The 17,476-nt window shown below is 34.9% G+C and overlaps 1 protein-coding gene across 1 annotated transcript in view; it reads left to right on the top strand.

Moving 5' to 3' along the window:
• The window catches only part of LOC128248940 (HHIP-like protein 1), a 55,075-nt gene extending 41,284 nt beyond the window's left edge, over positions 1 to 13,791 (top strand). The window contains exon 9 of the mRNA XM_089359040.1: positions 13,695 to 13,791. Within this exon, the coding sequence (XP_089215166.1) occupies positions 13,695 to 13,711 (17 nt within the window). The 3' untranslated portion in view covers positions 13,712 to 13,791. The remainder of the gene's footprint in view (positions 1 to 13,694) is intronic.
• Positions 13,792 to 17,476: the final 3,685 nt, after the last annotated feature.

Below are 17,476 nucleotides of genomic sequence, written 5' to 3'. Positions count from 1 at the left end.
AAAAGATTTCGACCCTAGTTCTTCCTCTGGGAATGATCTAGAATCAAGCTCTGGCACTGAAGAGGACCAGGAATCTAGCTCTGATTCAAGAGATGACCTGGAATCAAGTACTGAGTCTGAGGATGACTTCAAGTCTAGTTCTGGTTCCAGAGAAGAGCTGAAATCTAGTTCTGACACTGAACCTAATTTAAAATCAAAAGTTACCACTTCTTCAGAAAGAGCCACAGAATCCCCTGTTAGATCATCAATGATTCAGCTTCATTCTGGTTATATTTCACGGCTTAAGTCTGGTTCAAGCTCAAGTTATGACAATCATCGTGAAGTCAGAATGCCTTCAAGCTCAACTTCTCAATCAACAAAATCTCCCACAACACATAAATTATTTTCTCTTACAACTCCACATCCTACATCTGTTATAAACAGGGAAGTCACATCCAGAATTTCTGAAAAAGATTTAGACCCTAGTTCTTCCTCTGGGAATGATCTAGAATCAAGCTCTGGCACTGAAGCGGACCAGGAATCTAGCTCTGATTCAGAGGATGACCTGGAATCAAGTACTGAGTCTGAGGATGACTTGAAGTCTGGTTCTGGTTCCAGAGAAGAGCTGAAATCTAGTTCTGATAGTGAACCTAATTTAAGATCAAAATTTCCTACTAAAGTTACCACTTCCTCAGAAAGAGCCACAGAATCCCATGTTAGATCATCAATGATTCATCTTCATTCTGGTTATATTTCACGGCATAAGTCTGGTTCTAGATCCAGTTATGGAAATCTTCATGAAAGCAAAATACCTTCAATATCAAATTCTCATTCTATAAAATCTTCTGCAACATATAAATTCCTTTCTGTTACAATTCCACACCCTACATCTGTTATAAACAGTGACATCACATCAACAATACCACCTAAAATACCCAAACCTACCCCAGTTTCAAATAGTTACCACATTGCTAATTCTACATTACATCAATCAATTAATAGTGTTACTCATTATTCTTCAGTCATTCGTAATTATATTAACACACTGAGTGTTTATATCAACAGTAAATCTGTTTCTGTTGAAACAACTAGTTCACCATCACATTTGGAATTTGATGATATAGAAGAATCTAGCTCTAGCACTGAAGATGATACAGAGTCTAGCTCTTCCTCTGGTGACGATCTAGAATCAAGCTCTGACTCTGAGGATGACTTGGAGTCTAGTACTAATTCTGGGGATAATCTGAAGTCTAGCTCTAACTCTAGAGATAATCTGCAGTCACACACCGAAACAACACTTGTTATTCCCTCCAAAAGATTCTCAGAAACACTCATTAGGTCATCAGGGAACTATCTTCATTCCAATTCTATCTCTAAATATAATTATGGTCCCAGTTCTGTCTCTGGAGATGTTATTCTCTCCAGTTCAATGTCTGTAAATTATCCAGAATCCAGAATAACTTCACTCTCTTCTCATTCTACAAAATCTCCCACAAAATATAAATTTCTTTCTCTTACAACTCTTCATCCCACTTCTGTTATAAACAGTGAACCTACATCAACAATCTTATCTACAATAACCAACCCTACTCCAGTAGCAAATAGTTACCTAATGACTAGTTCTGTATCACATCAATCAATTAATAGTGTTTCTCATTATTCTTCGGCTGTCAGTGATTATATTAACACAGCTTCTAGAGTTTATGTCAACAGTAAATCTGTTTTGGTTGAAACAACAAGTTCACCATCTCATTTGGGATCTGATGATAAAATGGAATCTAGCTCTAGCACTGAAGATGATTCAGAGTCTAGTTCTTCAGTAGATGATGATTTAGAATCAAGCTCTGACAATGAGGATGACTTGAAATCTCAATCTGGGTCTGGAAATCAGTTGAAGTTTACTTCTCACACTGGACATGACCTAGAGTTTATTACTGACAATAGAAATAATTTTAAATCAAAATTTCCTACTAAAGTTACCACTTCCTCAGAAAGAGCCACGGAATCCGCTGTTAGATCATCAATGATTCAGCTTCATTCTGGTTATATTTCACGGCTTAAGTCTGGTTCAAGCTCAAGTTATGACAATCATCGTGAAGTCAGAATGCCTTCTTCAAGCTCAACTTCTCAATCAACAAAATCTCCCACAACACATAAATTCTTTTCTCTTACAACTCCACATCCTGCATCTGTTATAAACAGGGAAGTCACATCCAGAATTTCTAAAAAAGATTTCGACCCTAGTTCTTCCTCTGGGAATGATCTAGAATCAAGCTCTGGCACTGAAGAGGACCAGGAATCTAGCTCTGATTCAAGAGATGACCTGGAATCTAGCACTGATTCAGAGGATGACCTGGAATCAAGTACTGAGTCTGAGGATGACTTCAAGTCCCGTTCTGGTTCCAGAGAAGAGCTGAAATCTAGTTCTGACACTGAACCTAATTTAAAATCAAAAGTTACCACTTCTTCAGAAAGAGCCACAGAATCCCCTGTTATATTATCAATGATTCAGCTTCATTCTGGTTATATTTCACGGCTTAAGTCTGGTTCAAGCTCAAGTTATGACAATCATCATGAAGCCAGAATGCCTTCAAGCTCAACTTCTCAATCAACAAAATCTCCCACAACACATAAATTCTTTTCTCTTACAACTCCACATCCTACATCTGTTATAAACAGGGAAGTCACATCCAGAATTTCTGAAAAAGATTTCGACTCTAGTTCTTCCTCTGGGAATGATCTAGAATCAAGCTCTGGCACTGAAGAGGACCAGGAATCTAGCTCTGATTCAAGGGATGACCTGGAATCTAGCACTGATTCAGAGGATGACCTGGAATCAAGTACTGAGTCTGAGGATGACTTGAAGTCTGGTTCTGGTTCCAGAGAAGAGCTGAAATCTAGTTCTGATACTGAACCTAATTTAAGATCAAAATTTCCTACTAAAGTTACCACTTCCTCAGAAAGAGCCACAGAATCCCATGTTAGATCATCAATGATTCATCTTCATTCTAGTTATATTTCACGGCTTAAGTCTGGTTCTAGTTCCAGTTATGGAAATCTTCATGAAAGCAAAATACCTTCAATATCAACTTCTCATTCTATAAAATCTTCTGCAACATATAAATTCCTTTCTGTTACAATTCCACACCCTACATCTGTTATAAACAGTGACATCACATCAACAATACCACCTAAAATACCCAAACCTACCCCAGTTTCAAATAGTTACCACATTGCTAATTCTACATTACATCAATCAATTAGTAGTGTTACTCATTATTCTTCAGTCATTCGTAATTATATTAATACAACGTCTAATCTCTTTACCAATATTAAATCTCAAGAATCTGATGATAAAACAGAATCTAGCTCTAGCATTGGAGATGATTCAGAGTCTAGTTCTTCATCTGGAGATGACTTGGAATCCAGTTCTGACACTGAAGATGACCTGGAATCTAGCACTGACTCTGAGGATGACTTGAAATTTAGTTCTGGCAATGATCTGGAGTTTAGTTCTGGCAATGATCTGAAGTCTCATTCTAGAACTGAACATAACCTGGTGTCTAGTTCTGGCAGTAGAAATAATTTCAAATCGAATCTTCCTTCTAAAGTTACAACTTCCTTTGAAAGTAACTCAGAATCTCCCATAACATCATCAATGACTTATGTTCGTTTTAATTATATTTCACAGTTTAAAGCTGATTCCAGTTTAAGTTATGGAAATCTCCTTGAAGCTAAAATGATTTCAAGTTCTACTTCTCACTCTACAAAATCTCCTACAATATACAAATTCCTTTCTGTTACGACTCCACATCCTACAACTGTTATAAACAATGATATCATATCAACAACCACTGCAGGTCGTTTGGAGTCTAGTTCTTCATCTGGTGATGACTTGGAATCCAGTTCTGACACTGAAGATGACCTGGAATCAAGTACTGAGTCTGAGGATGACTTGAAGTCTGGTTCTGGTTCCAGAGAAGAGCTGAAATCTAGTTCTGATACTGAACCTAATTTAAGATCAAAATTTCCTACTAAAGTTTCCACTTCCTCAGAAAGAGCCACAGAATCCCATGTTAGATCATCAATGATTCATCTTCATTCTGGTTATATTTCACGGCATAAGTCTGGTTCTAGTTCCAGTTATGGAAATCTTCATGAAAGCAAAATACCTTCAATATCAACTTCTCATTCTATAAAATCTTCTGCAACATATAAATTCCTTTCTGTTACAATTCCACACTCTACATCTGTTATAAACAGTGACATCACATCAACAATACCACCTAAAATACCCAAACCTACCCCAGTTTCAAATAGTTACCACATTGCTAATTCTACATTACATCAATCAATTAATAGTGTTACTCATTATTCTTCAGTCATTCGTAATTATATTAACACACTGAGTGTTTATATCAACAGTAAATCTGTTTCTGTTGAAACAACTAGTTCACCATCACATTTGGAATTTGATGATATAGAAGAATCTAGCTCTAGCACTGAAGATGATACAGAGTCTAGCTCTTCCTCTGGGGACGATCTAGAATCAAGCTCTGACTCTGAGGATGACTTGGAGTCTAGTACTAATTCTGGGGATAATCTGAAGTCTAGCTCTAACTCTAGAGATAATCTGCAGTCACACACCGAAACAACACTTGTTATTCCCTCCAAAAGATTCTCAGAAACACTCATTAGGTCATCAGGGAACTATCTTCATTCCAATTCTATCTCTAAATATAATTATGGTCACAGTTCTGTCTCTGGAGATGTTATTCTCTCCAGTTCAATGTCTGTAAATTATCCAGAATCCAGAATAACTTCACTCTCTTCTCATTCTACAAAATCTCCCACAAAATATGAATTTCTTTCTCTTACAACTCTTCATCCCACTTCTGTTATAAACAGTGAACCTACATCAACAATCTTATCTACAATAACCAACCCTACTCCAGTAGCAAATAGTTACCTAATGACTAGTTCTGTATCACATCAATCAATTAATAGTGTTTCTCATTATTCTTCGGCTGTCAGTGATTATATTAACACAGCTTCTAGAGTTTATGTCAACAGTAAATCTGTTTTGGTTGAAACAACAAGTTCACCATCTCATTTGGGATCTGATGATAAAATGGAATCTAGCTCTAGCACTGAAGATGATTCAGAGTCTAGTTCTTCAGTAGATGATGATTTAGAATCAAGCTCTGACAATGAGGATGACTTGAAATCTCAATCTGGGTCTGGAAATCAGTTGAAGTTTACTTCTAACACTGGACATGACCTAGAGTTTATTACTGACAATAGAAATAATTTTAAATCAAAATTTCCTACTAAAGTTACCACTTCCTCAGAAAGAGCCACGGAATCCTCTGTTAGATCATCAATGATTCAGCTTCATTCTGGTTATATTTCACGGCATAAGTCTGGTTCAAGCTCAAGTTATGACAATCATCATGAAGCCAGAATGCCTTCAAGCTCAACTTCTCAATCAACAAAATCTCCCACAACACATAAATTCTTTTCTCTTACAACTCCACATCCTACATCTGTTATAAACAGGGAAGTCACATCCAGAATTTCTGAAAAAGATTTCGACCCTAGTTCTTCCTCTGGGAATGATCTAGAATCAAGCTCTGGCTCTGAAGAGGACCAGGAATCTAGCTCTGATTCAAGAGATGACCTGGAATCTAGCACTGATTCAGAGGATGACCTGGAATCAAGTACTGAGTCTGAGGATGACTTGAAGTCTGGTTCTGGTTCCAGAGAAGAGCTGAAACCAAGTTCTGACACTGAACCTAATTTAAGATCAAAATTTCCTACTAAAGTTACCACTTCCTCAGAAAGAGCCACAGAATCCCATGTTAGATCATCAACGATTCATCTTCATTCTAGTTACATTTCATGGCTTAAGTCTGGTTCTAGTTCCAGTTATGGAAATCTTCGTGAAACCCAAATACCTTCAAGCTCAACTTTTCAATCAACAAAATCTCCCACAACATATAAGTTCCTTTCTGTTACAACTCCACATCCTGCATCTGTTATAAACAGGGAAGTCACATCCAGAATTTCTGAAAAAGATTTAGACCATAGTTCTTCCTCTGGGAATGATCTAGAATCAAGCTCTGACACTGAGGAGGACCAGGAATCTAGCTCTGATTCAGGGGATGACCTGGAATCTAGTACTGATTCTGAAGATGACTTGAAGTCTAGTTCTGGTTCTAAGGAAGAGCTGAAATCTAGTTCTGATACTGAACCTAATTTAAGATCAAAATTTCTCACTAAAGTTACCACTTCCTTAGAAAGATCCACAGAATCACATGTTAGATCATTAAGTTATGAAAATCTTCATGAAGCCAAAATATCTTCAAGTTCTACTTCTCACCCTATAAAATCTTCTACAATGTATAAATTCCTTTCTGTTACAACCCCACATCCTCCATCTGTCATAAACAGTGACATCACATCAACAGTACCCCCTAAAATATTCCCTAGTTCAACTCACACCCCTGTTACAAGTTCATACTCCACACCAATACAAAGTAGTTACAAACTTTTTAGTTTTTCTCCAAAAACATTTCTAGATTCTTCTTCTACCACTTTAGCAGCACCACGTCTTACTTCAGCTTTAAGTAGTTCTCTCCTGCATAGTTCTGTTCTAAATCACCGAACTTCTGGAGTCTCACCACATATTACTTTCACTCCAGAAGGTTCTTTAAACACAAACACTACACTTAACATTGATGATTATTCTGCTTCAGTCACCCAAAATATTGCATCATCTTCTTCAAGATCCAAAGCTTATACTGACTTGAGATCTGCATCTGGAGATGATATGGACACAAATTCAGCCTCTGGTATGGATATGGATTCTAATTCTGCCTCTGGTGAGGATATGGATTCCAGTTCTGCATCTGGAGAAAATCTACACTCCAACTATGGTTCTGGATATTACCCAGATACTCCTTCTCCATCAGGTGGATATGCAGGTATCTCTTCCCTGAAAGGTGAAAAACCAGGTTCCAATTCGGTTTCAGATAATTCTATTAAATCTCCTGAAAGTAACCAAAATTCCACATTAATTTCTCCTACAACTACTTCAGCATCAATATCTGTACTCAATAACTCTATTCCTGCTCATAGGAATAAATCAGGATCGAGTTATTCCGTAATTCATAATCCATACAGGAAACCTGACCCTAGAAAATCCCCACCTAGTAGTTCAGCATCTAGTTTAACGCTTGTTGATGATACAGATTATAGTTCTGCCTCTGGGGATAATCTCAACCCCAGCTCTTCTTCTGATGATGATGAGGATGACTTTGATTCTAACTCTGCTTCTGGTGATGATCTTGACTCTAACTCTGCCTCTGGTATTAATCCAGAAGATTATAGACCAGGTAATAACCAAAAGATTTCACGTTCTGCCTTTGTTGATGAAGTAAAGGATTCAAAGCCTGAGAGAGAGGACAGGCAGAAATCCAAACCGTTCCATGCAATCAATTCTAATAACAATCTTGAAAAGTCTGTGAGCAACGATGTTTATATTGACATTTACCCTTACGCAAAATCTAAGCCACAGACAAAGCATAGAAAATGGAAAAAGAAAGGTTGGAAAAATTCATTTCTAAATACCCAACCAATCACAAAATACCATTCTCATGTAAAGTTAACTGTGCACTTTCAACCCACCATTTTGAGAAAACAATCATCTGATAGTGACAAAGGCAACAATATTCAGGATTTGGTTCCTAGTGACATGTATGATTACCAAGATATTGAAAACATTCCACGAAGATGAGTCCTAAAGTATTGTATGGCCATGATTTTATAGTCTGTTCCCGTCTCCTCACTCTTCTCTATTTATATCTAAGCTAAAGTAACATCTTTTTAATAGGACTAAATTCTTAAGTGATAAAACATTTATTTATCATAAAATACTTGGCCATTGTCCATCTCTAAATATTAAAAGAAAAAAATAGTCAAAAAATGCAAAGAAATAAGCAGTAAATATTACCAGAGGAAAATTAAGATGAACATTCGTTAACTTGAGCATTCATTAACTTAAGCATTCATTAAGTTGAGCATTCATTTAGATGAGCATTCATTAAGATGAGCATTCATTAAGTTGAGCATTCATTAAGATGAGCATTCATTAAATTGAGCATTCATTAAGTTGAGCATACTATGTTAATTAATCTGGGAATACATTAATTGATTATTGAACCATGTTTCTTGTTCATTGTTAAGTCTATAAAATTCATATTCTCTTTGGCACACACACACACACACACACACACACACACAGCAATGCATTCATTGCTATCCTCCTACCACAGTAGGAATAGTTAGAGATCTCAAGAGGAGGAGGAGGAGAGAAATGCTGATCTATCACAATCACATAAATGATATCAATAATAAATCTCTGAGCAAAAACTGACAGGACACAGATAATGTATCAATAGCCAGCTGGAGGAGGTGTCTTCCTGGGGCTACAAGCTACAGTAGCATCAACCCTTAAGGGTTAGTCACATTTAGGTGGCAAATATACTTCACGATATAGATATCATTTATGTGATAAAGTGGTCAGTTGATATCACTTAATATACGGAGATGATAATTAACTTAATCAATAGACATTTAAAAGAGAAACACACACACACACTTATTTGCCCTGTCTGTCTCTCTGTCTGTCTTTCCCTCTCTCCCTCACTCATACACACACTCTCCCTCTCTTTCTCACACTCTCTCTCTCTCTCTCTCTGACACACACACACACATGCTAATTCCTATTGTCATTCTCTATCTCTCACTCTTTCATGTTCAAGCACACACACACACCCTCTCTCTCTTTCTTCTCTCTTTCTCTCTCTCTCACTCTCTTTATCTCTTTCTTCTTCTTCTCTCTTCCACTCTCTCTCTATCCCTCTTTCTATCTCTCTCTCTCTCGCACACACACTCAGACGTATTTTAGGATAAGTGACATATTGATCATGTTTGATAATATTTGCAATAATCAGAATCGCATGTCAGAATAAGTCTGACTAACAACTGAAGCTGGGAGCAACAATTCATTCGAAGTACAAAGACTTTGTAAAAGAAGTTACATAAATCCTCTTTTCCGAGTTCATTATTAAACTAAAATCAATGGAATTCACATTGAATATTCACAGCTCAGAAACCAAGTTGTAAAAAACAAAAGAATCAAAGTTTTAGGGGGTTTTTAAGTTAATCAACCCTCTTTCCTATGCTATGATATGTATACATACATACATACATACATATATATATACATACACATACATAAATATATTTATATATATATACACATACACATAAATAAATATATATATGTATATACATACACATACGTAAATATATGATGATGACATATATATATACACACACATACATAAATATATATATATATATATATATATATATATAATATATATATATATATATATATAGATATGCATAAATATATATATATATATATATATACATATGCATAAATATATATATATATATACATATGCATAAATATATATATGTATATACATACATATGCATAAATATATATATGTATATACATACATATGCATAAATATATATATATGTATATACATACATATGCATAAATATGTATATACATACATATACGTATATATATATATACATACACATGCATAAACATGGTGTTTGATTTTACTTTGTGACGTGCAATGTCTGTTTTTGAAGATAAATTTACGTTTTAAACTGTGATACATGACTGAATTTTAAACATCTTTTCTTTGTTGTTTTTTGTTTTCATTCATTTTATTTTATTTATGTTTTATGTTATTAACCTTAATTACATCAGTGGATGATGTCCTTTTAACGAGATGAAGTAGACCTTGTCCAATTTTTGATTAATATACACAAGTAGTTATAACAATTTTGATGATTCTCTGAAAAACTAATTTTGACAGTACACCAATTCTCAGTTGACATTAACAGCCATTTATTAGAGTCTGTATAAAGTAGTGTGTCAATGTGTATGTGTGAGCATATGAGAGCATGTGTGTGTGTGTTTAAATGTATGTAAGTATATGAAAAACGAACCTCCACCAACTATTCTCCCTGTATGTCTGTGCACCCCTTTCAATGCCATAAGGTCTGCAAATCGAACAGAGGCCTCAAAAGACATTTTAAGATCCACAAAGATCAGAACTTAACTGCAGTTCTTGGTGGTCCGAAGCAGATATGCAATCTATGTGGGTGTCTCTTCAATATAATGTCTGGTTTAAAAAGCCACATCAGACCTGGTCAGACTATGCATAAGGAGTTGACAACCATCGTGTGTGTGTGTGTGTGTGTGTGTGTGTGTGTGTGTACGCAAGAAAAAAGTAAAAAATTGATGACTTCAAAGTTACAGCTGACCTGTCATATGATGGCTAATTAAGCTGAAACTCTGAAATTACTGTCATCCTCTTCCTTGTAAAAATGAACAAATATGTTCTTGACTAAAAAGTATTGGCTATTCCCTCAGTTCCATGTTAAATTGTTTTTATAAAACTTCACTTAGAAACAAAGAAAATATATATATATCTATATATATATATATATATCTATATATATATATATATATATATATATATATATGACAGAGACTTTATTATTGTGGCTGGTGACTTCAATGGACATGTTGGACAGCACCCCCCTGGATTCTAGGGAGTGCATGGGAGCTATGGTTTTGGACCTAAAAATGAGGAGGGAATAAGGCTGCTGGAGTTCTGTGATGCAAATGATCTCATGATCTGCAACACTAACTTCAAAATACCAGCCAGCCACTTAATCACTTATCAGTCTGGTGAGCACATCAGACAGATTGACTGCCTCCTCACCAGGAAACGAGATAGATGGATGCTTAAAAATACAAAGTCTTTCCCAGGTGAAGAGTGTACAAACTAAGATAGGTTACTAGTCAGTGACTTCAGAATTAGAGCCAGAAAGACCCGGAGAAATAAACCAATCTGGAAAAGAAGACTATGGAAGCTCAAAGACCCAGCAAACAGACAAAAATTTAGAGATTTGCTAATGGAAGCTTCTGAAGAAAGCGTGGAAGAGTTGGGGACATATAACTTAGAGGACAACTGGAGGCAATGACTAGTGACTGGGACCTTTGGAAATATGCAGTACGTGAGAAGACCCGGCAAGGCAAGAGGGAGCATAATCTGTGACCTCTACCAGAAGTGTAGCCAGCTCACTTATTCATATCTTTACTTCATTGGACACTAAAAACCCTGCTTGCAAAGACCTGTTGAGGCAAGTGAATTTGGAATTTGAAATTTGATATCTGAAATCGAAATCGAACTGAATCCGACGACTGGCACCCATGCCAACCTCTCCTTCATTGGACACTAAACTCCGCTTGCGAAGAACTGGTGGGGCAAGTGAAATCAAAATCGTAATTGAACCATACTCGATGACTGGCACCTGCGCCAGTGGAGCACTAACAGCACTGTCGAGCGTGTTCATTGCCAGAGCAGCTGTCTGGCTTCTGTGCTAGTGGCCCGTAAATAGCACCATTTGAGTGTAATCGTTACCAGCATTGCCTTCTAGCACTTGTGCTGGTGGCATGTTAGAAAATCATTTGAGCGAGGTCATTGCCAGTGCCGCTGGACTGGCTCCTGTGCAGATGGCATGTAAAAAATACCTTTTTGAGCGTGGCTGTTGCCAGTACCGTGTGACTGGCCCTCGTGCCAGTGGCACATAAAAGCACCCACTACACTCTTGGAGTGGTTGGCGTTAGGAAGGGCATCCAGCTGTAGAAACTCTGCCAGATCAGATTGGAGCCTGGTGCAGCCGTCTGGCTTGCCAGTCCTTAGTCACATCGTTCAACCCATGCTAGCATGGAAAGCAGACGTTAAATGATGATGATGATAGTACTAATACTATATATACATATATATATATAAGTACTAATACTATATATATATATAAAGTACTAATGTTATATATATATATATGTGTGTACTAATACTATATATATATATATATATATATATATATATATACATATGTATAAAGTACTAATACTATATATATATATGTTTTTAATTCTTTTATTTGTTTCAGTCACTTGACTGTGGCCATGCTGGAGCACCGCCTTTAGTCGAACAAATCGACCCCAGGACTTACTCTTTGTAAGCCTAGTACTTATACTATTGGTCTCTTTTGCCAAACTGTTATGGGGACATAAACACACCAACATTGGTTGTCAAGCAATGGTGGTGGTGGTGGTGGTGGTGGGGAAACACAGACACACAAACACACACACACACACACACATATATGTAATGGCAAGTTGGCAGAATCATTAGCCTACTGGACAAAATGCTTAGCAGCACTTTGTCTGTCTTTAAGTTCTGAGTTCAAATTCCACTGAGATGGAGTTGTGCCTTTCATCTTTTCAGAGTCAATAAGATAAGTACCAGTTACACACTGGGGTCAGTGTAATCGACTTAACCCCTCCCCCAAAATTTCTAGTTTTGTGCCATAATTTGAAACCAATATCTATCTATCTATCTATCTATCTATCTATCTATCTATCTATCTATCTATCTCTGTCTGTTTATCTATCTATCTATCTCTGTCTGTTTATCTATCTATCTATCTATCTATCTATCTATCTCTGTCTGTCTGTTTATCTATCTATCTATCTATCTCTCTAATATTCTATCTATCTATGAATATATAGAATGGATGCTAAGTCAGTGTATATATGAAGTCAATCAATATGATTATAAGTGACAAGCCTATACAGATACACTTAGAGCTATAACAGGAGAATCGTTGAATATGTAAACAAAAACAGATGGTTGAGTAAGCAATGAATCATTTAGAAACGTGTGGCTGCATATGGTTGGAGAAACTAAATATGTATTTCCATAGATCTGACTAATCTGTGTGGTTCAAAAGTGGTCTGCTTAATAATGGTGTGGACCTCAACAATCCAGAGCTCTTCTGCATCTGAGTGTCTGATAAAGGCCTGTTTTTTTTTTTGTTTTTTCACTTCTGTTGGTTATTTCTTTCTGTAGTTCTTTTGCATGTTTGTGTTTGTATAGTGTACTAAATGACATGGGCTTGGGAAATCCTTGTGCTATTCTCATGTGTGGCTGTGACCTTTGATACTGCAAACACAAAGTTCAGTTTGAATATCAATATCCAAAATCTTGAAATGCTCTATCAGCAGCTATTTGCAATAAGTGGATGACAACAAAATCATAGCAGTGGTGCATCACCCTCACTACTAATAAAATATCACAGCTACAGATATGAGATATACATCTCGTATGGCAATTCTCTTGACCAAAATATAAATAACTATACAGTTCTTCTGAAAGAGGATAATATTTTTATACAGTACTCGTATAAAGCATTTTATTTATGGTAAATTTATGTTTTCATACTGTACCATCAAAATATTGTATTTACAAAACTACTAAAAAAATATCTTTCAATGGCTATATCATGTACTAAATTTGTTGTTTTTTTCCCACAAAATATTCATGTAAAATAAAGCTGCATCTCATGCAAGAGTGAATTTAAAACACTCACAAATGCAGTATGTATCCATACATGTTTATTGAAAATTGTTAACGTTTTTCTTAGGGAAAATATTTTGCACAAGTCAAAAATTAGGGATTGTATCACCATATTTTTTGTTCTTCCAGGGATATTACAGATGTGATTTGGTGATGTTACCCCTTAAGCTGAATGTCCATTGGTTCCAATATATAATTTGAAGTAAATCTATAAAAAACAAAAAAATGGTTCTTCTTTCTATCTTTTACCATATACATAGAAAACACACACACACACACGTTTATATTTTTCTTTAGGTTCTGATTGGCCAATCATGTTTTCTCACCTTAAGAACAATTCAAAGAATAACTTCTTGTATATGAATAATTATATACTAACAAAAGTATACACACCTGAACATTGTCCTGTACATCTTTAAACATAATTTGAATTCTTTATACTCTTTACACATATCAATGAGGAAATGAAAAAAAAATGAAATATTTTTTAAGGAAATTAAAATGTGCAGGTTTGTTGGTTTGTTCTTCAAATTTGCAACTCAGCTGAAAGATATTCAGCATAATAATAATAATAATAATAATAATAATAATAATAATAATAATAATAATAATAATAATAATAATAATAACAATGATGATGATGATGATGATAAATAGCTTATTGTATAAAATGTTCAGGTGCTCCACAACTTGTTGGAAAAGGGTAAAAAATGGGACAGAAAACGCCAATAAGTCAAGTCAAATAAAAAGACAGTGATGAAAACCAAAAATGCATGCACATTTCACAGGAGAAAACATAAAAAGAAAGAAAAGTGAACAACAAAAAGAGACCGAAATCTCTTTTTCTTGGAAAAAAATTCTTCAACTTGATTTAAAATTATTGACTTCCACAATTGACTTTTAATATCAAATAGATTTTGTGCTATTATAAATATGCCTCTAACTCTTTATTCATAAACACACACACACACACACATGCATGCATCTGTGTCACATATTGTCTTGGATACATCAGATTTCAGTATAACCCTACTGAAATTCTCAGACTCATACGTACTAGTAAATATCTTATTCAAATAAAAAATGGAATTCTTACACATGAAAAAATTAATAAGAAAATGCTGGCAGGAAAACTTTTGAAATTTTAAAATATTCAAATTCTTATGACTAACACACTAAAATCATTTCAACCATGTTTCTTTGTTATATTCCTTTTGTTCATCTGTTGGCTTCTGTCTGTCAGCCTGTCTCTTTGCATAGATTTAGACATAAGGTACTACTGTGAAGTTAATATGGTGACTATGTATAGATTTAGATGCAGACTCTTTCTTTACTTTAATAAAGAAAGCTACTTATTAATTAGTTATGAATATGTATTTCTTACTAAAAGAAAGCAATTATTAAAATTTACAGTCTAGAAAATTCTTATAAATTCCAGTTTTAATATAGTTTTATCAACAAGCATTTTTAAAGAAAATTATCCTTATTCCTGTGACATACATTTTTAAATGTTTTACATTCATCTCTCTTTAACTGTTTCCTTGCAATTCTCTCTCTCTCTCTCTCTCTCTCTCTCTTCTGTTCCTATTAGTCTTTCTGTATTCTTATCACTTTTTTCTCTTTCACTCTTGTTTTTATCCTTTTTTGTTGTTTTTTTTCAACATCTTTTACACTTTGCCCTTTGTCTCTTTTCTTTCTCTCATATTCTGTTTATATCTCTTTCCCAGTTATTTCATTTAATACTTTTTATTTTTCTCCTGCTCATTCTGTTACTTTCACTCTCTCTCTCTCTCTCTCTCTCTCTCTCTCTCTCTCTCTCTCTCTATCTCTCTCTCTACCTCTCTCTCCCTCTACCACCTTTATTCAATTGTTTTTGTTAAACTCAAAGAGCCAGACCCAGTTTCAGCCGGGTTGGTAACGAAAGGGTTTAAAATTATTTCTGTCTCTAGAGGATGTATCATGATTATCAAAAAGCTGCTAAGACCAGTTTCACATGAGGAGGGCGAAAATTCTCCAGAGATAATTTTAATAAATCAACAATTTATGTTGTATGGTATTTTGTATACCTCTATTTGTTTGTCATTCAAATACTTGTCATTGGTCACTTTGGATTATTTTTCTTAGCTCAGTTTTCGCTTAAATTATGCAAATTACTTTGGCCATAAATGTCTTCTATTCCTTTTTGCATAAGTCTAGTCCTTTGGTTACAAATCTACCTTGGCAGTTGTGTCTGTAATATAGCCATGTGAGTTCTTCAAATGTCTTCTTTCTTATTTCGTTGAACATGGATACCATTTTCTGAGAGTATATTGGTTGCTTCTTTATCAATGTTTTTGCTTTTTTTTCTTGTCTTTTGTTCTCAGTTGCCAGATGAGTCTTTTACAGTTTCTGTTAATGCTTACAGAAAGTCTTCTTTTTGGCGAATGGTTGAAACCTGCTCCACATTTTGAAACTAATTCACACATCGAACTATTCCAAATGAGCAAAACCTTGTAAATACAAATATTTTCTTTTTTACTCCAAATCTAAAAATTCTGGAAAATTACTAAACTTCTTGTAGACTTAAGAAGGCTTAATCTAAGGCCCAATTAATACCACCAACACCACCATCACATAACACATGGGTATTTTTAGAAGAATCCTCTTGACTAAATTCAGTAATTTACCATTAACGATTATCTGTAGGTGTTTAAAGACAGTAACAAACTCTACCAGACATTAACCTGTAATATGAGTAAAGATGATTAAAATATTATTTCAAATATTCAGTCAAATTAATAAAATATCAAGGCTTTCCTCTGGTAGTATCTAAATTTCTCAAGTGTTCTACAAATTATATAACGCAAACTGTTTATCAGAATTTTAACATTTTCCCACATGGCCAATATCACATGTTATTTGACATATCATTGTTTTAATGGGTACTTTTCCAGGCTTGCATGGGTCAGAAGGAATCCATTGCAGTAGATTTTCTATGGTTGGCTGCTCCTGGATTTGGCAGATGGAGGCTGAAATAAGCCCATTGTGCGTGTATATACATATATATATATATATATATATATATGTATATATATATATATGTATATATATGTATGTATGTATCATCTATAACATATGCATGTATCATCTATACATGTATGTATGCATTTATCATATATATGTATATATCATCTATATAAATATGTATCATCTATATATATATGTATGTATGTATGTATGTATCATCTATATATGTTTGTACATACATACATACCTTACGTATGTACGTACGTGCATACGTACATACATACATACGTACGTATGTACTTACGTACGTATGTACTTACGTACGTACATGCGTATATACGTACTTACGTGCATACATACATACATGTGTACATTACGTACGTACATACATACATTACGTACGCACGTACATACATACGAACATACATACATTCATTACGTACGTATGTACCTACCTACATAGTACATACATGTATACATACATTCGTACATTACGTACGTACATACTTACATACGTGCATTACGTACGTACATACGTACATTCATACATACATACATTATGTACATACATACATACATACATACGTACATTACGTACGTACATACGTACATTACGTACGTACGTACGAACATACATATATTACGCACGAACGTACGTACATACGTACATACATACGTACGTACATACGTTCATTACGTACGTATGTACCTACATACATACGTACATACATACATATATACATTACGTACGAACGTACGTACATATATTATGTACGAACGTACGTACATAAGTACATACGTACGTACATACATACGTACATACGTTCATTACGTACGTATGTAGCTACATACATACGTACATACATACATTCGTACATTACGTACGTACATACATACATACTTAC

The sequence above is a fragment of the Octopus bimaculoides genome, chromosome 10 (genome assembly GCF_046866305.1).
Source record: "Octopus bimaculoides isolate indiv1 chromosome 10, ASM4686630v1, whole genome shotgun sequence".
Classification (NCBI taxonomy): domain Eukaryota; kingdom Metazoa; phylum Mollusca; class Cephalopoda; order Octopoda; family Octopodidae; genus Octopus; species Octopus bimaculoides.
The sequence above is the reverse complement of the archived record's forward strand: the minus strand, read 5'-3'. Positions and strand labels throughout refer to the sequence as shown.